The sequence below is a fragment of the Dermacentor variabilis genome, chromosome 6 (genome assembly GCF_050947875.1).
Source record: "Dermacentor variabilis isolate Ectoservices chromosome 6, ASM5094787v1, whole genome shotgun sequence".
NCBI lineage: Eukaryota > Metazoa > Arthropoda > Arachnida > Ixodida > Ixodidae > Dermacentor > Dermacentor variabilis.
Window position 1 is genome coordinate 116,014,965 of NC_134573.1, and position 21,659 is coordinate 116,036,623.

A 21,659-nucleotide genomic window follows, 5' to 3' on the forward strand; every position below is an offset into this window, starting at 1 on the left:
TTGAATAATATGAAACAAAGGAAGCAATTAAATTTTGAAATTGAGATCACGCATCACAAATTTCTTTTTGTACATTGGGCCACTGTTGAAGTTCGACAGGCGTTAGAAACAGTACTGACCCAAACGGTAGTGAAATACTGGAGCTGGGGTACAATGCCATAACAGTTCGGGAGGCGACCCGATCACTTGGCCTGCCATGATTGGTCAGAATGGCCTGTTGATGAGCAAAGCGCTGTTTTGATCAATAGCGCGAGGGCAGGCGAACAGGTTTCGCTTTTTGATGGAGTTGTCTGTTCAAGGTGCGCTGACTAATGGCTGTCTGTAGCTTCTGCACTATGTGAGGATTGTTCTCGTACACGCGTCGTTTGAGAGAACGCCACAGACGTACGTGGTCATAACGTCGATATACGTTTTTCTACGTGTCTGCTCACTAAATTCATCTGTTACGTGACGACATCGCGCAAAGAAGGATGTTCCACATCCGCCCACTATGGCTCTGACTGGCGCTGGCTAACACTTTCAGGGTTACAATATTTAGAATATATAAATACCGAAGTTACTGGACGAATAGCTAACAGTCGCCGGAGCGCAGTTGGTAGTGCAATGCACTATAGTAATGCGGAGGTTTTGGGTTCGGCTCCCACCGGTGGCACGCTATCTTTTCGTCCTATTTCGTTTCCCTTTGCCTCTTGATTTTCTACGTTTCAATTTCATCGACAGCTAATTTCCCCGATGCTATGCTCATCTTCATTGTCTGTTGGCTTTAATAGGCTCATGAATATATATATATATATATATATATATATATATATATATATATATATATATATATGCATCCAAGTATCCTCAGGAAGGCAGTTTCTTCTAAATCAAGTCTAATTACTCCATTACACCTCACACACGTGTGCATAGTAGCTGATCGACAGAGCTCTTAGTTAATAGGGATAGCCACAGAGGTAATCATCACTCGGTTGCCTACGTCACCTCACTACGTCACCTCACTGCTAAAACAGCAGTGAAACAAGGAAGGATTACAAAGAAATACGCAGATCATAGTTTTTTCGTTTAATTTTCTTTTTTGACAGGTTACGCTTATGCGGGCACCGCGTGCACTGCTTGGAAGGTGGGCATGTCCGAAGAACGTCCACTCACCTACTATGGTGCCTACGTCTTCGCACACGAACTGGCTCACGTGTAAGTAGCTTTGAAGATTTATACCGTGCAGTGCGATTGGGCAGTTCCTTTTGTTTCATATGACTCGCTGTACCCCTCACCATTACAACTTCGGTAGAACAGTGGCTCTAAAACTGCCACCTTCACCGATTCCTCTGGATCTGAAGTCATTTGCGGCGACGGCACATGTTTCCACCGTGGAGACCAGCATCCTGTTTACATACTTGCTTATTCCTAGAATAGTTATTGCGCCCACTCATTATGGGGGAGTGACCAAGAAGCCAGCTTTGTTGTTGGTATTTGGCAGAGGAGGGGATTTGAAGAATAATGCGAGAGTCAAAGCTAAGAATATACAGAAATGCAATATCTGAAATCATATTCATGCAGCAAAAAGGCGAGCGTGCAGGTGTAAACGGGTGTCTATTTATGGAAGATGTAATGGCGTTCAAGCAGCAGCCACAGTCTTCGTCGTCTCCTTCTAGGGACACCTTCGTTCTCTTCCCTACAACATCACCCTCCCGGTGGGGTAGCTGTGTTCCGGTGCAGGTTATGGAGCATCATTTAAGGGGGGCACATAAGACTTGAGTCTAGCAACGTATGGAACATCGCTTCTTAGTTCGCGAGGCATTGAGCACTAACCTGCCGTTGCAATCTTGCACGACACGTCAGAGAGTTGAAGCAAGATCTTGCACGGTCCAGAGTAACGAGATATGACTTCTTCGGACAATCCGACGCCACACGAGAGTGTCCAGAAGCGCACTATGGGCTTCTGGGTGTCGACAATTGCAACCGCACTTTTGGGGACTTTGCGAGACAGTAAGACTATCACGAGCGATTTGTCGGGACTGGGTGGCCAGAGCAGAAGCATCACGGACGAAAGCGGTTGGGGACTGCAATTTAGAGGGAAGTAACGTTTCCATGGGCAATGTAGGGCCGCACACAAACAAAAGGTAGAGCAATGGCAATCCGGCGATATCGTGACCTTCAGCGATACGTCATCTTCAGAAACGTACATATCAAGCATAGCGTGCGGTGGAGGCGTTCGGTGAGGCCATTCGCTTGAGGGTGATACGTGGTAGCGACTTTGTGCTCGGTAGCAAACGAGTGGAGCAGATCACCGACGACCTTCAATAGGAAGTAACGGCCGCGATCCGTAACTGGCGTGGGGCGCCGTGGTGAAGGATTTCATTGTTCAGTAGAAAGTCGGCGACATCTGTAGCTCAGCCGGTTGGAAATGCTCGCATGATGGCTTATCTTGTTGCATATAATGTGTTGGCACTGCAATCCACATGTTTCCTGTGGTGAAAATAGAAAAAAGGGCCAAGCATATCGATCCCCGAACGGTAAAATGGCTCCACGAGGACGTCAGTACGGTTAAGGAAACCAGCGGGAGGCAGTGCAAGTGCCTTGCGGCGCTGACACAGATCGCAAGCAGCGACCACGGAGTGGCAGCGACATAGCGGCGCACAGAGCGATAAATGCCGGTCCAGAAGATGCGGCGTCTCACGCCTGTTCTTCTGCACAAGTTAGAAGTTACGCCCAGGTGCCCAGCGGTTGCAATGCCATGTAGCTGCCAGAGTCATTTGAGTCGGAGGCGCCTTTGGACGACGAACAGGAGCTCGGCACCATCAGTGTGGATGCTGCGACCACATAAAGTCCCATCGCGCAGGCTGAACATAGGGACAGAAAGGCTACTGGGCGCGTAACGTAGGCGGTCCATCAGGGTGCGCAGGACATGATCGTGGCGTTGTTCCTTGCCGACATGGAGCGAGTCGAAGATGGAGAGAACGCACACGTCTGGTCAGCAGCTGCGACGGCTGGTGGATCCACAGGATGGCGGGACAGGCAGTCAGTGTCTTGATGCAGACGTCCTGCTTTATGCACCATGGGGAAGGTCTATATTTGGAAATGCAAGGCCTAACGACCGAGGCGTCTTGTTGGGTCCTTCAAGAAGGAGAGCCAACAAAGAGCGTGGGGATCAGTTATGACGCAGAAACTGCGAACCAAAAGGTACGTTCGACATTTCGCTACCGGAGCGCAAGGCGTTCAAGCTCAGGGATGGAGTAATGTAGTTCAGGCGCCGAAAGGAGGCGGCTGGCATAAGCGATGGCTCAGTGTGGGCCCCATTGGCTCTGGGTGACAACGGCGTCGATGCCATGACCACTCGCGCCTCTTCGTACTTTACTGGGCGCCGAGGGGTCAAAATAACTTCCACTGCAGTGATTACGGGAAGCTCGAGTAAAATACGACAGAAATTTGCAAATTATTGTTAATTTTATTGTTTTAATCGATAATTTGAACACATACAATGAGAACAAACCCTACGCTGGGGCCTTTTTGATCTGACAAAATATTGGCACTGTTAGTCCTAGCAATCAATAAAAATTACTTAAAAAAGTACCATATGCTTAGAGCTACAGAAAGTGGAGGTAGTGTGTAGAGAGTCATTGTGAAAGAAGGTACGGCATGCAGACACAGATGCAAGAGAAGAGAACCAGACAATACAAACGCCGAATATCAGCTGAAGGGCGCACTGTGGCGGAAACGAAGGTAGCCCCGAAACTTATCTGCGCATGCTCAGGTGTATGGCCGGACCACCTGTCAATCAGGCACATGCGCGAGCCTACACGAGAGATAACTGTTTAGACATTTCATTTCTTTTTATGCAAGTTAATCGAAGGCGGGCTAACGCATCCTTAGCATAGTCTTTGTTGCGCAAAAACTCAAAAATGAAAGAAAACAGAGAGGACCGAGAGGAAAGAAAAGACGAGAGCTCCGGCAAACACTTGTTTTTCCTTTCCTTGTTTTGGCTACAAAGATGATTTCACGCATGCGCTTCCACTACTATTGATATGCCAAGTATCGACCATTAGACGCGTTTGGTCGTTCTTATGCCTGTTTGAAAAGGCGCATTCGTCTAATTTTGGCGTGCATTTACACTCACGACAGTGCAAAGAAAGATTAGATGGCGATCTTCTCGTTAACGACCTTTTATTCTCCAATAATCTCTGATTAATCCCACGGCCTGTGTGCCCTACGTATAGAAGTGGTCGCAGTTGAAAGGAATGTTATATATTCAACCAGTACGACAGTCCGTGAATTTGTTCGTGTTTTACAAAACAAATGCGCCTCCGCCTTTTGTCTTTTAGCTGCTCATTATTTCTCGGCATGGCGGCAGAAATCTTGCCTAGCTTATTGGCAGCCATAAAAACAAGTTGATGTCATATCTATTTCCCCCTTTCTTTAGCTTAGGGGATAAGGAATGGACGTATGGAATACCTATGACTCGTTTCTTGTTATTATTGTTTTCTGCTGCCATGTTGGAACTACACGAGGCAATGGACATTTTTAAGCGTTCAGCGACAGTGGCTACTGCAGCGCTAGGATGACCTACTTCTAATAGACGCGTAACCTACGCGTTAAAGCTGCCGCTCATTTTGTGCACACACGACTTGGTGAAAGAGGACTTAAGGCACAACATGGTTATTCTGTTTTTTTTTTTTACAACTTTAGATTGCTTGAATGAAAAGTTTAGCAACGCTTTTGAAGATCTCGGGGAGTAATGCCAGCACACGTGGTTCTCCTGAAACGGCAAGGAGAGAGAGAGAGAGAGAGAGAGAGAGAGAGAGAGAGAGAGAAAGCAAGGACAGGAAAGGCAGGGAGGTCAACCAGAAGAGCATCTGGTTTGCTGCCCTACACTGGTTTGGGGGAAAGGGGAATAGAAAGAGGAAAAGGGTAGAGAGTGAGCACTAAGTGGCGTGTGGGCGGGACACTATGCACAGGGACACTATAAACGGTCTCTTAAGCCGGTGCACCTCAAGTATTGCACTAATGCACGATTCGCTTTTCGTGCCAGTGACGGGTGTGGCCACGGTCCGAGTATCTTTGACTCGTAGAACGGTCTTAAGTCCAGTCGGTGTGAAGTTTCCCGCAGAGAGAGGCGTTGTACATCGTAGCGGGGGCAGGTACACAATAGGTGCTCGATGGTCTCTTCGCACCCACAGGAGTCGCACATCGGGCTCTCGGCCATTCCCAAACGATAGGAGTATGAGTTCGGGAACGCTACTCCCAGCCACAAGCGGTACAGCAAACGGCAAGGAAATCTCCAGAAGTTGTGTTGTGTCACTCAGGGGCATTTTTTTAGTAGACGTTAGCCCTCCTCTGTTTGCATTAGGTTGTTCGCTCACGGAGATAACAACGGATTCAAATTCGTCGCTACTACTAATGATCACGTAATCGTCCACGTAACGAAATACCTTAAGGACACGATCACCTCAGACCAGATCACATAAGCATTCATCAATCTTGCTAAGGTACAGATCACTAAACTTTTTATGTTAGCGCTGTTAATTAGCCTTGAAAACGCTCGTATTTGTAGTAGCTGGGCGCTTGTCTATACCACGTCGTAATAGGCATTAGAAGAGGACTACCAATTAGCAACACGCAGAGGAAGGGGGTGGGATGAGCGATCGTTCCGTCTCTTTGTTCAGTGTGTTATTAATTTGGGCTTCTTTGCTAATAGCTAGGCATGACGAACTAGCCCAACAAGAAGTATTCCTAATAATGGGTCACCTGAATTGTGAGAAAGGAATCTATTTACTGACAGAAATGAGCTGTAGTGTATGCGGCAGACATACTCGAGTGATTATTGCAACTTGTGCTTATTATTAAAAAGAAAGATATACAATTAGTCTATTCGACCAGCACTTATATATCGAGAAACAGTTCGAGAAAAACTAAGTAGCGCGCAATGCGAGAAGGAATGGAAAATGATAGGTACAACGTCAAGATGTGGGAAAAGGGCAGTATAGATAAGATAGCAAACAGGTGTAGTTCATGCGCTAATTGAGAGGAAGAATAAGAAGGGTTAAGCATGCTTAAGCATGCGTACAGCAGATAACCTGTGGTCTCGTAGAACAGTAGGATGCGTGCCAAATAAAAAAAAAGCAGAAAAGGATGGCTGAGGAGAATTAGGCAGTGTGATGAGAAGCGGAAATTCGCAGGTACGTGATAAAATCGTCCTTCACAAAAGAGGGGTAATCGAAGAACGTCAAAGAGAAGATTTCACTCTTGAGTAACGGTCTCGTTTTCGAAGATGTCGGCGTTGTTATCACCTAATTGTGAACACATTTACTCAACATCTTCTTTCTCACATTTCATTTCAGACTAGGATGCATGCACGACGGGAGCGCGCCAAGAGGTTGGCCTCCGGGTATGATTGGTTCACAGGACTGTCCTTGGAGCGATGGCTACATGATGAGCTACGAGTTCAAAGTTCCTCAAATGTACTCCTTTTCCCGTTGCTGTGCAAGAGAAATAATGAATTTCTACAAGTAAGCACACCTCCTTCATGCTTCACTCTGCGCAAAACTGGAATCGTTTCTGTTCATTCACGCGCGAGCTCGGAAAACTATAGCTAAGACTGCATTAGAATATTCATCGAAATTGCGAAGGGGGGGTTTTAATTCTTCCGGATAACAACTGAGGCAGTTGCAGGATGGTCACTTTCTCTAACGCCATTTATTGGCAAAAAAGGAAGGTGCGGTCCTTCGGGAGAATTAACTCTTCAGAAATTTCACGAGTAAGGTTTCCACTTTGAAAAAGCGCAGTCGGTTAATAATTGCTGACTAACCATTTTTCTGTATATTATTCACCAGGCTTCGCACGTACATTTTTAACAACTTTTCGTGCAGGATCACAGTCCGTATTTTATAGAGTTTCTATTTCACCCTCTCGTTTTTCATAACGCGTCGCCCGGAGGGCCCGATTACAGCGATAATTCCGGCGCGGCAATCTACGTCAGAACATGACCTCCGAGGTGGCTACGGCGCGCGCCATTTTGATCTCGAAGGTCATGGTACGAACCAATGACTGAAGGCAAGCATAAAAAAAAAATCAAATGAATTACTACTAAAATGCTTTCCCGGAAAGTGCGAAAAGCCCTATTTACGTTCGTCGCAGGAGAAATTTCCGCTAACATAAAGTAATATCGCCGTAGTTCTATCTGTCTAACGTGGCATTCGCACGAAGCTGTACCTCTACCTGTCCGGTCCGAAGCTGCCCATTGCTCAGTCCTCGCAACATGTGAAGCATCGACGAGAGGTGGCGCTAATTGTTTTTTTTTATTTTGTTTCAGCCGTCCAAATTACACCTGTTTGAGCCGCTTAAACAAAAAGCTTCGTCGTGCTCATTCAAAATACTTACCAGGAGCCAAGGTGAAAAGGGACGATTTCTGCAGGAAAGTGTACTATGATTTCAACTATGGAAAAGCTGACGCGGTAAGTATATGCTACATGTCCTCATTTATTCATTTCTTTTTTTTTAGCATGAAGCAAATATAAGCGAGGCCATCATGTTATGCGGATGTCGAGTGTCAGTGTTTCTGGCAAGGATCAGGAGAGGTCAAATAACTGCCCGCCAACAGTCTTGAGATAACGAACGTTCATAAAAAAATGCAGCGGCGATTTAGCAGTAAATTCGAGAGATATTATGTCGCACTTATTTGAGGTTCCGTATCTATGGGGCTTTAAAGCGCGTTCACTCCATTGCAAAGTGTTGTTCAGGAGCTCACTGTACACACGTCCTGCCTCTTCGAGGAGTGAAGTGCAACTGAGAGTGGTCCAGAGCACCGGCTATACAAAACAAAACATACAGGAAGTTACAACCAGTTTGCTACATTTCTCTACAGAAGGCCCAAAGGTAGTAGCATACATAGGCTACCATTAGGTGCGTCCCCTCATTCCATCTCTTTGTTGTGGCTTCTTCTTACAAGTTGCACTAATATACTTCGCCTTTACAGAGCAAAACTGCAAGACGCTTAAGCTTCGCCTTTAACGCGATAGCATTCAGAGATCCCTCAATGCTTCTCACGCTTCCCGGCAACTGCAGCGTCTGTAACCGTAATGTTTACAGGGAAACGCTGGCAGCAAACACTGTATACACGAAGGCGTGCTTTCTGGTAGAAACGCGGCCTCTTGCGTAGGCCGATCTTCTGTTGTTGTTGCGCACTTTTAATACTTCAGTCTGAGAAGATTTAACATTAAGGGCATGCGATGTCGGTGTTTCGTTTCATGGAATTTGCTTGTGGGCTGTCATTCTCAAATTCCCGAGGAATAACCTCGTCAACAATGCAATACAAGGTAGGAGCAACGTTAGTGATAGAAAGTGTGGCAATATAACCTGCATATACCACATGCCATATAAGTAAGGCGTGCCATATACATATACCTAAATATATGCAGAAATTTTCGCTCACGCACAACTCCACCGACGCCGACACTGGGTGTTCTCCGACACGGGGCCCTTGACGCTTTCGCGTTAAAATGTATAAATTTAACTCTGTTCTCGTGATCACACTCTTCCCGAAGGCCAGACCCCGGCCGGTACGCCTAAAATAAATGCTTCTTTTGGGTTTTCTACGTGCTCCTTCACTTTTTTTCAACTTGTATGTACATATACAACTTCATATGTGTACAGTGACGATAATTTTCAAAGGACCAAACGCATTTATAGGGATGAGACTGTTATCAATACTAACGTATTAATAACAAGCATAGCTTAGCGACTGTTGTGTTCTACTTATTCAGGGAGGTTACGGTTGCTATTGTTGGTGGCGGTGCCAGGCACACAGAAGTGGGTAAAGGCTCGCGCAGTTTGATTTTGGAGCACTTTGAATAGCATCAAAAAGTGCAAATTCATCCATCGCGTCCCGCTACGACGCGCCTTACAGCTCCAATGTAGCTTTATGACTCAGAAATATTTCCACTATTACTGTTGCGAAACAGCGGCTGGACTGAATAAGTAGAACAAATTTCGATCCTCCTTTGATGCGGGATGTGAATGCTAGACCTCGAATTTTACGTTCTGCAGGCACAGCCAAGAGTCAACAACCTACAGTACACTTTTTTTTTTCGTGGATCTATTCCATCCGGCGCTTTGGAGGCGGATCACTCGGACAGAAAATAATGGGATGAAGTTATTTCACGTTTAGTTTGTCACTGCGGGCAAGGTCACTGCACGTTTAGCACGACGCGTGAGGCTAGGCTATTTTATTTACGGTAAATACTTAGTTTCAAAAACACCGTTCTCTTGTGGAAGATACAGCCATGAAAGGTTGCGACTGGACGCACAATAGCGATTGTCGTTTGCGATATGTCGGTGAACCGCCTGAAAAAATTCTGTCCGTTTAACTATGCGGGTGCTTATTGCATCGTGGTCGCAAAAGACGCATTGATGCTCTGCCGAAAATAATCACACGGGCCTCCAGTTCTGACATCTCGCAAACACTTGCGGCAGTTGTGACAGAATCTGTGCCATTTGTGTTGTTTGCTTTGTTCTCTATTGTGCCTTCTACTTTGCTTGTTGCATTTTGTCCTGCAGTAGAGTGGTTTTTCAGGAAAGCTTAGTTGGTGTGGTACTGAGAGTTTTCTTTTTTGTGCGGTTAAAGGAAAAACAAGAAATTTTCACTTCGTGCAAGCACTGACTGTCTTTGATTGAATTAGTTTTTTTTACAAGTCAAGTAAAATTAAAATTGCGTTTCCTTATGTGAACATACTTTTCACGTCTGCTTTAGAGGTTCCTTCAATTTTCAATATTATCGAGATGGAGAAATTTCATGGAGATGGAAATTTCAATTATGAAACTCCCCATAATGAGTAGAGCTATGGCACCTATGTTTGCTGCATTTGAAAAGGTCATTAAGTCGAACTTATTAAGCTCGTTTAATAAGAGTTTAGGTGTATTTACCACTTCGATCAGGCAGGTTTTGCAAACATTCTTATATGATGGCGCTTTGTAGTCTTTTATATTAGGTACATCTCGTCTGCTTTCAAAAACTTTATTCTGTGCCCTTTGCAAAATAAATATCCGTGCTTCAGTGCGCGACTGAATATCGACCAGCAACATTTTCAGTACGCGATAGCTTAACGTCAGTCTCTCGGTTTTCAGTGATATAAAGGAATAATCTATTTAGGTTGCTAATGGGACATGCCAGTACACGTTGCCACACCAGTCACCTTGGGACCTTTACGCAGAACAGCGTAATTCCATTTACACAGACAAAGGTCGCAGACGGACCCTGAAGCGACAGCTTCGCAGAAATATTATTTGCGCTTGCAAAGATAAGAAATTGGTAATTAGCCTGCTTCATAATACGATACACGACTGCATCACTGTCCTCGTTTTTCCGGAAGCCTGCATGTCTGTGGGCATAATACATAACAAACACATTGTCCTGTTTGTCTTGTTGTCCAGCTGACTTTGCACAGCGAGCGTTCCCGTTTACCAATAAATATAAACCGTAACGATGTCCATGAGTCTGCTAGTCCTCTTCGTGTGGTATGTCGGAAACGCATTGTAAAGGTTTGGCAATTCCCCCGGAAGGGCCAAACACTGACAGCGATAGCAAGCTTTAGCACTCCACTTGAACTGCTCGGACGGTGTTTTGACTATATTTGGATGTGGCATGTTGGCGTTACGCACTACGCAAGGGAACGAATGCCAAGCTTGTTGTTTTCACTTCGCTTCGTTCGCTTTTGATTTCAAGCTGCTCCGCGTCGCTGAGATTCAATAACCGCAAGCGTGCGAGCAACGCATTAGACATGACGGCGGCAGTGTGCCTTGTAGTACGCCTCGTCCGTATAATTGGTATCAAAATATTGAACAAAAAAATCCGACACAGCCCACGTCTCCATCAGTTTCGACGTAATGCGATTACAGTGGAACAATATATACAGGGACAGACCTTATTGCCACCGCCGAGAGCGTCATGTGTGAGGCGTGTACTCGCGCTACAAGTTAGACGCATTGCGCCTTCTAGCAGTGCGCCCGCGAAGTCCGCGCGTGGCCTCCGAGATTTGTGGCACGCCGGTGCGGGCAAAAACACTGAGAATTATGGTACATTCAACTGGCTTCTGCCCAGCTCCAACTCGGTTTCCAGCGAAGCGGAGCCCTCCCGACATTGGGCCTAGAGAAAGCCCTTGTATTGCTTCCAGAGAAATGGCGGTAGCCACGTTCGTGATCAAGTTTCCGTAGTATCTGGGTCGCACTCCCAGGTTGAAGGTGGGAGAACCTCGGGGTGTTGATACCTAGCATGGCTTTCTGAATGAACAAGGTAAATGTATTCTTAATGCCCAATTTCAAACAGCTGAATTTAAGATGCACCGAGAGAGCCCTCTGGGGCGTTTGAAATCGCTCAGTAGAATTGACCGGATAAATTTTAAAGTTCTTTTTTTTTGTAGAAATGAGCGGCGAATGAGGTTAGACAGATATCGGCAGACCTATAAATACGTATGGTACCCAAGGAACGCTAATCGCCTTTATGAATACTCTCATTTGCTGGTCGCAGTGCGAACTTCAAACGCAGCTGATGTATGTCGTGCGACACAGTCATCACGAAAGGAATTCGCAACACCCCGTGCTGGGCAGATTATTTTTCAGCTGTTCAAGCAATATAGAGAGTATAGTTTTAAGCGTCATAACACCAGTGCCCTTGTTTGTTAGGCTTTCTATGCAATCGTGAGACTTACAACTTACCAAGTTGGTATGAATTCATGATAGAGAAAGCACAAAATATTTAATATCTTTTTTACTAGCGGAGAGGAGGCGGGCTTCAAGAACGAATTTTCTCCAGTGATTTGTTTTCACTGATGTGTGCGCGGTTTCCTCGTATCTGTTTTTCTAAATACTTTTCATCAATAAATCAGCTGATAGTCAATGTACGCGTCATTCAATTGGTTATGTGCATACCCTCACGTTCGCGCTTTTTACCCACCACGATTTAGATGGGATCTTCAGATTATAGCAATTCATTTTCTTATTTTGTTGGGGCGGCATTCGACTAACGTGTTTGCTTAGGGTTTACCCCGTAGCGGCAGTCAGTCGAGCTTGTTCGTAATAAAGTCTGCGCTGTCTGTGCTGGATATTCTTTTTCGTTTGGCCCAATAAATTTTTCCCTACATTAGCTTCTTCTTTTACAATTGAAAGAAAAAAAGAAACGATATTTTTTCTTGTGCCTCAAACATGGGAATTTCGAAACAACTGAGATAAACTTCTTGTAATTTCTTTACAGGCATGGGGCGCGAAAAACTGTTACTTGAAATGCTACTACAAACAAGGTAGCACTGACTTCAAGTACGCATACGCTGTTGACGGAACTAATTGCGGTGATGGAAAGGTCAGTGCACATTAAAGGGTCGGCTTTAAATGGATGGTTATGTCATATGTCCGCTCAAATGGCGGGTACAAAAAAATGATATGACACAGATTTTGTAAAACCAGCTTTGCGGCTGCCTTTGTTTGTACGCACTCATTTGCACTTTGTATGAAGCATTAAGGCAATATAAAAGACTCGCAAAATCAATAAGCCGAATGCTGAGTCTTTATCAAAATTATAATGCCACTTGCTGATGGCAGTGATAATGATAATGATGCGTAACAGTGAAGAAATTTACTAGCGCATGCTGGCGGCTTAGATGGCGGGCTAATGAGTTTAATTACGTATGGCTGTATGGAGGGACACTTTATGTGATTTGCGCCAGCATATTCTGGTCGGGCGTGACGCAGGTTGTCACGTGACCAGCTTCAAAATTACAAAGAGAAAATATGCAGATGTCAGCCAAGAGGTTCGAACTCATGTCTTCAGATTCAAAGTAGCACTGTCTCCACAAGCCCACCAAATATTTTTTTTTTTGGCCGCACAAGAATAATTCAGGAACACTCTCGAAATGTAAAGCATTGCAAGAATTGTATATGTACAGATACACATATTAGTAAACTTAGACGTGCGTACGCAACCACGTAGTAATGGTAATATTTCCTATGTCTTATCTGGAGAACACCATACGCAGAACTCACACAAGCAGCACGCTGACGAAAAATATTACTTAGTGTATCATTGTGCTACGGACGTGTGACGCTTGTGGCACTGCGCCAAAGGCTGGTGCTGATCTAGCAACATGAATCCACTGCGTCGTAAGCTGCAGTGATTCCTAATGGTTGCAAACCGGTTCGTGCTGGTATAGGTTCTCGGTAGGTCAGACTGTAGGGCCTAACTCTGAAGTATTGAAGGAAGGAAAAGATAATTGACTGAATAAGGAGAGGAAGAAAGAAATCGACCCCAACCTTAATAAGCTCTCAAAAGAGGCGCTGTGCCCCAACTCACATCACATACATCCGCTGACTCGCAGTACGATGAACAGTAGAACCAGCCTGGATTTTCTAGACTGTGTAAGAGAGACTAAAAGTAAACTCTGAATGTTGGTCACTAGTGACAGGATTGCTGTAAGCGTTTACTTGTTCCCGGTCGTGCCAGGGCCCGACCTTTTGGTGTAGGTGCATGAATTATGGCTTTACATGTGGTTTAGCACGGCTTTTAGAGTGCTTGTTAATGACTATTTCTGTCTCTTGCGGCTATTGGCAGCTCCAGAATTCGTCACTTGCGTTCGCAACACTGTCTAAATAAACGAAGATGTCTATGGGATCCAGGTGGACGGCGGCATTCTCGCGTGGCGCTGCGCTCACGTTTCTCGTTTGAGGCGTCGAATCGAGGCGTTTCGTCCAAGCCGAAAGTGTCCGTGCTGTCGAGTAGCTTATTTAGACCGGTCTCGAGGGTTTCAGCGACGAAACCGCGGGAACAGTTGCTGTGTGCGTGCAGACGTCCAGCCTGCCCGGCGAGCTGCATCAGATTTTACTGGGACAGCAATTATATGGACACTCCAGACGCGTTTCTGCCGTCGGCGTCGCCGTGAGGTTCCGTATAAAGTCCAAGGGCGATGAAATCATCGTCGCGCGTCGTATGCTGTATGCGCGAGTCAAAGTGTGCGAGGGTCAGCCTCTCAACATCCGTCTTTTTTTTTCACTTTTAGGGTTGTGCGCGATGACGTCACGACGACTTGAGAACTACGATGAATTCAGCGCGTGCCGTTATAGGAGACCCTCTTTCACTTCAAGCTTGAACCTGGTTTGGCTGTTTCTCGACGTGGCCGCTAGGTGGCGAGCAGTTAGTCCGAATCTCGAACAGCATATGTCTAATTTGGCTTTTAGCACTTGAAAATGCTTTTTTAGGTAGTTTTATTTTCGTGTATAGAAACAGATTCGAGTGCTTCTTGCTACAAAACGTCGCCAAATCGTCAAATGCTTTTGCTAAACGCATCCCCCCTGGCAATCTGAGGTATTTATTTATTTATTTATGTATTTATTTATTTATTTTCGTACTCACAATCGCCCGAAGGATTTACAGAGAGGAGGGGCAAAAACGCTTATAAGTGTTAGCGGCGGTCTTGAAATTCTTGGTTTTGGAGATGGCAGTGATTCAGGTGGTTGCAGTCTTCCGAGGTTTTTAATTGGTACGAATGAGTCGGAACAAATTTGCTGCGACAAAGGGCAGGCCAACGTTTTGAGAACGATAAATGTAAGATGAAACGTAAAATGGTTTATAGAGGAAATGTTCGGTTGAGTACCCGATTGAAATAAAATGAAAAAAAAAAGCATAGCCGAGCGCACTTTCGGCGCAGAGCGAGGTCTTGTAGGTTAAGCGTTAGCTTTATTCAGGAAACACTAGAATAGCAATTACACTTATAAAGAACAATTAAGATGCTGCGATTCTGGACGGACTCCATAGATTTGTTAGTGTTACTTAGTCAGGATCCCAAGTTTAGCAGGCGTACATAAGTTAGGCTCTGGCCAAGGTCTTGTAAAGTTGAAGCTTCACAGTAGTGATGGGGCGTGGGATGTTTCGACGCCAAATGCCTAGCATGCGATTAGCGTTGTTGATGACATAAATTACCAAGCAAAGTCGACTATAGACTCTGGGTTGTAATGACGCCGAGATATTTTTAAGAATTCATGACTGCTAGGTTGCATTGTCAAGAGCTTAATTGGAACATTTAGTAGAGTAAAGCATTCGGAAATTGTGCAAGTTCTTATGTCTGTTAATGCTACGTTTAATTAGTCAATGGGAACGCCAGCGGAAAATACTATCAAAGTCAGTTTCTACTGTTCTCTAGTCACAGGAGTTAGAATTAATGAGGTATATTATACAATCTTTAGGAAGCAATTTTACAGAAGGAGAGACTTGGATACGAAAATCGTTAATGTATATGAGAAAGAGTAGTGGTTCTGAAACGGAGGCCTTCGCACCCGCGAGATTACTGGAGCGAAAGAAAGAATTATGACGGTTAGCTGAAACTTATTGAAAATAGCCAGAAAGGATTTAATGGGGGGCGGAATCGCCAGAGAAAGATGTTGAACGCTGGAACTAAGTGAGGGCTTGTGGTTGAATGGAGGTCCAAAACGGCAGCAGGATGGCTGCAATCTTTCGTTGGTTTATTTACAAGTATCGTGAGGTTAAAATCAAGACATGGTCTAATGAACTCGACACACCCAGAGCCACCTTTTATAAGTGCAATGCCCGGAAAGTTAATATCACCCGCTAAGAAAAAAATAGCATGCGGGTAATTTTTTCTGCAAGTAGCTTAAAATGTCAGAAAGTTCATTGCAAAATGTATTTGTTGAAGTAAGGGAACGGTATACCAGGCGCTATTAAAGATGAAGTCTTTGTAATCGAGGGCCTATACGAGTGCAAACAAATTCCGAATGAGTATCAAAACTTATCTCGCGGCAAGATATGACATCATGACACGACTTCAAGCTCTCCGTCGCCTGTGTGTTGCCAGAGGTTACGAAGAAAGAATATATGGCCACTTTCGTATTGAGGAACAAAATTATTTGAGAAATTTTGAGGAACAAAATTATTGGTAGGAGGTTCAGCCAAGACGTGCATGTCCAAACAATGTGCGTGATTAATGCTGCCAACAGGAAGTGTTAAATTTAAAACATGAGAAAGCGACTCATGAGCGTGACACTCCGACTACGCCTGTAGCTTTCCCTAGGACTGTCCAATAACCCGTAGAATAACTGGTTGTCACGACGTGACCTGTGTTCAAGTTCACCGAGTCAACTTGTTATTGCAGTTATATTTCTAAGTGCACTGATCACAATACCTGGGCGGGTCTTCGTCACGCTGAGACGATTTGAACGACGGAACAACCAATTCGACCGCGCAAAGTCCGATAGTTATGTCAAGGCACTTGCATTATCTCAGTATGACGTACTTCTACTTTACTGACAATGGGGCAATCGCAACTAAGACGTGAATATTGCTTATACTATAATCATTAGCAGGCCCTGGGTTTGTTTCGGCGTCGTCATCCAACAACAACAGCATGACAACATGTGCACATTCACTTACAGCATAAAAAAAGAACTATTGGGCTTGAGATATAAGGAGCATGTAAGATAAATAACTAGCATATAAGCGCTTGCGTTGTCAACGCTAGTTCAGCAATGGGGGAGGCCTTTCACCATCTGACTGACACTCGGTAACAATGTCAGAAAAACAAAAAAAACATTCCCTCTTCGGCTGCGGACACGCAACTTCGTATTACACTGCAGGCGGGAATTTGCTCGAGCAAGGATTAGAATGGTGATAAAGGTGCATCATACACTGTGGCTTGTCAAGGTTGTTGACTGTAGATTGCGCCGCGCGTGTGTTAGGCGGAAGCAAGAGAAGTCACCTCGAAATACTGTCACTTGTTATTACGCGGTCCCTTTTCTCCGCGTCGCCGCTCCTTTTTGTGTTTGTGCAGATATATCAGATAATGGCGGCCCCTCTGAACTCTGCGACAAGAGCTACGAAGAGCTACGAAACTCTGCCGTTGGCTCGGCCGTCCCTCATTCTGTTGCACAAGCGCATGTGAGGAGTGCGTACTGCTGTGCTCGAACCTGTGATAAAGAGAGAAACACTTTGTGTAGAATAAACTTTGCGATATACAAATAGCGCTTAAGGAAGAGCCCCTATCAACAATTCACTAGTCGTGACACAGCTACCCCTCCGTAACAAAAGTTTATTGTTATGTTTGTGTGGCCGCAACTGTCGAATATGTTTGTGCAAAGGTGGAGTCTTTCATAGAAAGAGGAAACGTGCATTTTTATTTCCTGCTCAAAATACTCTAGGAGGTTTTCAGAGGAGAACCCTCAAGAATCACAGAGGGCATGAAGCTGTGAAATATAGAAAAATACAGAAGTGCTCTAGTCACCTCTGTCGATACTGAGCGCGCGTCTTTAATCTTACAAGCTTATTTCAAGAGAGAAGCAGCACAAATTGAACCCCATAACCTAAAAATGAAGATGATGTGTTATTGTACTTATGAATTTCTAAAGTACTTGTAAACATTCAACACTTACCGCGTTTTTTTTTTTTGCAAGAATTCTTGTTGGCTTTAATTCACTGGGCTTGTGCTTGAGCTCCTTCTAGTAACCGTTTAGTAGCTTTCATGGCGCATTTTGAGCTTTTCGTACTTGTTCTGTATTATTTCCTGACATATATAGGCTACCTGCTGATAGTGTGAGATTCTCCGTAATAAGTTTCTTGGCTGAATATGTCCCTTGACAAATAAGTGGCCCCTCCTGCACCCAGACCCGCCGCGGTGGCTTAGCGGCTATGGTGGGGCGCCGCTAAGCGCGAGGTCGTGGGATCACATCTTGGCCACGGCGGCCTCATTTCGATGGAGGCGAAATGCAATAGAGACCCTGTCCCGTGCATTGGGGGAACGTTAGAGATCCCTTGGTGGTCAAAATTATTCCGGAGTCCCTCAATACGACGTGCTTCACAATGAAATCGTTATTTCGGCACTCAAAATTCTAGAATTCAATTAAATTGAATTCGTGTACCCAGCAAAGCCCCGTGAAGCGACGGCTCGCACTATGTGATTGCTGCCTTTGAGGCCTCGTAAGGGAACGCTGTGTCAGCTTCTCACCGTCAAATTGGACGACAAACAGTCAGTACATATAGAATGGCGCGGTTTGCAAACAGGTAACAGTGCCTGTTCCGCCCCTTGTCTTCTCTAAAGCAAAGCTTTATGTGCCTATTTTAGGCAGCTGAAACCTGCATTTCGTTACGAAAATTCTGGTCTCCAATTATTAGTAGTAATACGTTAAGACACTCTGAATCCCAACCGTAATTTTTGTTGTCTCCCCAGGTTTGCATCCTCGGAAATTGCACAACGCGACCTACAGACGAATGTGGCGAATAACCAGAATAACAGCACGCGACGTGATTTTTTTCATCTGTACTAACCTCTAGCCTCTTCTGGTAAATAAAAATGACAGACTTCTGGAGCACAGTCTGGCTGCTTTACCTAATAACAAACAATGCACGCATTTCTGTCGCAAAAGCTTTTAATACACTTGAGTTGGCGATGAACAACTGGAATAGGCTGCAGATGAGTAAGTGAAATCACGTAATGAAGAATACACACATAAAGGTACCTCGGGTTCGTCATCTTCAATTATGTAATCATTGTTTCCATGTAGCTAAGAAAAAGGGCTGAAACATTGCCTAAGTTAAAATTAGTGGCGTTTTTTCGTGTTTATATGTTGTGTGTTTGAAGATGTAGTAACCTGGCGTTGCATATACGCTGTACAGGTCAGATCACCGCAATATTGTCTGTTTATTATTTATTGTTTACGCATGGTGCTATTTGTTGTTTGCATAACTGTCGCTTAAGCTTCTTTGTTTCGTGGGCTGTGTTTAATAAGTTCCACAATGTTTGGCACACATTTAATTGATAAATATTCGCTCTTGTTATTCAACGTCCCCATGGCACACTTACTCTGCTTAAAACACGTTGGTGGGCTAGTTGGTTAGAACCCATGATAGAGTGTACAAGCGCGACTGAACGAGGACGTAGAAAGAAACAGATACACAGAGACAGCCTTTCACTTTCAACTGTAAATTTTATTTTCGCACGCATCGATAAATAAATACAGAACGAGCGGAAACAAACGTGACAGCAAAAAAAGAAAATAACATACAGTGGTGTATGTCTATGAACCGTACACGTGTGCAAGACATGGTGAAAACATATGCTGCAATGGTTACAAAGAGAAACCGAGGAATCGTATCTCCTTTTCAGATAGTGACACTGATGGCTTGCTCAAGCACCTTTCCTGTAATTTTGCAATTTCGTAGGCCTCCAAAATCTCCTTTGTCATCCTGCTATGAGCCCTATACAGAATGGAAATACTTTCAAACATAGGATTGCAGGAACAACCTCGGCAATGAATACCCAAATGACCCGAGATTACGCTAGTAACCTTAAATATCGCTGCTCTTTTAATCTCTCAGGGGTGCATCTGCCCGTTTGACCAACATACGTTCTTCCGCACTAAAGTGGTATGGCATAGACAACGTTATGAGTGCAGGTTACAAATTGTTTGCGATGTTCAGTAGAACATGCGTGCCTTTTGTTGTTCTCTGCGCGCTTATGAAAGTAGAAAATGAAGCGAAGAAGCTATGTAAAAGTTTAAAACTGGATGGTTTATCACGGTGTATCAAAAAAAGCACAAAGGGGGACCTTGAATTGTTTTCCTGAGCAAAAGCGCACAAGCCCGAATATCCTCTCCGAGTGATAATGTCAGAGAATGCAACCTGGCAGAAACTTGTGGCGACGTTTTCACAAATTTGCTTAAAGCTCTTGCCAATCAAGGACCCATTTTTGGTAACTAAGTCTGAACAAGTGGTGGAATTCTTTAAGGACTGGCAAGCCAGGAACCTTGTCGCTTTTTCTACTGACTTAAAGGACCTGTACTATTCTCTCCCGCGGAATGACGTGATGAAATGTGGAACTGACTGCATTGACAAGTTTGGAGCGGTTCGACTTCAAAATGCTTCTGGTTTGACTTGCGAAAGATTTTTAGAACTTCTTCGTTTTTACGTTAACTCAACTTACGCGACTTGAGAGGGAAATGTTGCCAATCAAAAAAGTGGCACATGCATTGGACCATGTGTTGCTCCCGGCTTAAGTGACTTATATCTAGCTAACCGTGGCTATTTTCTTGATGAACGCCTGAAAAATAATACCAATGTCGTGAAAGTGTTCAGATTTGTCGACGATTTTCTAATCATTTTCAATAACGAAGGAGATAATTTTTACTCGCTGGTTTCAATAGGCGTAACCTCGTTCACTGAAATGTTGTCCCCTCTGTCGCTGTCACATGAAGTCCCCATAAGTGATTTCATTGGGTTTATAGACTTAATATTGTACCTTTCCCCACAGAAGGCCTGTTGGAGTTATCAGCCGAGAGGCAATAAGCCAGTCGTACCATTTCATTCCGCTCATTCAAAACTCGTAAAACGCGCAGTAGTAACATCGTGTTTAAATAATTCTGACGAAGAGATATGGGACCACAAAGTGAAAGCCACTTTCAGAGATCAGGCCAAGCGCCTGGCAGATTCTGGTTACCCGATGCGTATGCTCATCTCTGTCGCGGAGGGCTTAAGCAGGGAGCGTAAAAACGCATCGAATGGAAGCAGTGCCACTGATAGAGCAAGAAAGTTCCCGTGGTACTATACATTTATTGCATTGCACATAATCTCAGAAGAACAGCGGTAAAATCGGGGATGGACGTGGTTTTCTCTGCCCCTGAGCGTCTACAGAAGCTATGCAAACTGGTTAATACAGAGAACAACAAAAGGCACGCATGTTTTACTCAACATCGCAGACAATTTGTAACCTGTACTCATAACGTTGTCTGTGCCATTCCACTTTCGTGCGGAAGAACGTATGTTGGTCAAATCGGCAGATGCATCAATGAGAGATTAAAAGATCATCGATAAAACGTCACTATGGTAACCTGTAAAAAGCTTTTCATAAATATACATAAAGCTTTTCTTTCGTAAGTGCGGTGCCCAATGCTGGACGGCCACCGTCAGTAATTGCACTTATGACATCACGATTGACCCGCATCTGCTCTTACGTACATCTCTAGTGTAATAATTTTGTTGCGATTATCGGTTAAGTTTGCAGACATAACCAGCTTTGCATCAAACACAACTGCATTAAATTCCATGGGCCGCATGCGTGACACTGGGGCCAGTTGTATGTTCTTTCGCAACCGACGGCACGCCGACATTGTTCGTATAACGGTGCAGCTCTCCATGATAGAGACCGTACCCAGCTTTTCTGGACACGAGGGTTTAGTTCGCGTGAGTGCCACCACGTGACGTACTGACCTTAAAGTTTTCATACGTCCCGGGGTGGCGCGGTGGTGAGGTCACCAAAACAAAAATAAAATATTTAAGAGCTATTCCTATGCATTGAACTTCGCCGCAACGCTTGTCCCACCGGCGTTATCAGTGTTCTTGATAGAGCGTAGCCGCTCGTCGCCTTGAAATGGCTTATCATGCTAAGAGCGTTTAGTCGCGACGAGCAATAATTTATTCTGGGCTTTCGAAGCAGTTATTTTTTTTCTTTTCCTCTTTTTTTTGATGCTATGGAGTAATCACAACCGTCAGACGATCTCCGTGACAGTCTTTCTTCAGTCGGCACACATTGTTAACGTCCGAACATCGCACAACGTCTACGGGAGACGCCGTCGTGGACGGCTTTTGCTTTTAAGGTGCCCCCAATTATTTCCCTAGCGACTTT

General features: G+C 44.6%; 1 protein-coding gene across 1 annotated transcript in view; it reads left to right on the forward strand.

The window, feature by feature from the left end:
• LOC142584337 (A disintegrin and metalloproteinase with thrombospondin motifs like) overlaps window positions 1–18,348 on the forward strand; it is a 62,090-nt gene extending 43,742 nt beyond the window's left edge. Inside the window, exons 11-15 of the mRNA XM_075694489.1 lie at window positions 1,086–1,194; window positions 6,339–6,506; window positions 7,310–7,451; window positions 12,242–12,346; window positions 18,210–18,348. Of these exons, the coding sequence (XP_075550604.1) occupies window positions 1,086–1,194; window positions 6,339–6,506; window positions 7,310–7,451; window positions 12,242–12,346; window positions 18,210–18,263 (578 nt within the window). The 3' untranslated portion in view covers window positions 18,264–18,348. The remainder of the gene's footprint in view (window positions 1–1,085; window positions 1,195–6,338; window positions 6,507–7,309; window positions 7,452–12,241; window positions 12,347–18,209) is intronic.
• The last annotated feature ends 3,311 nt before the right edge of the window (window positions 18,349–21,659 follow it).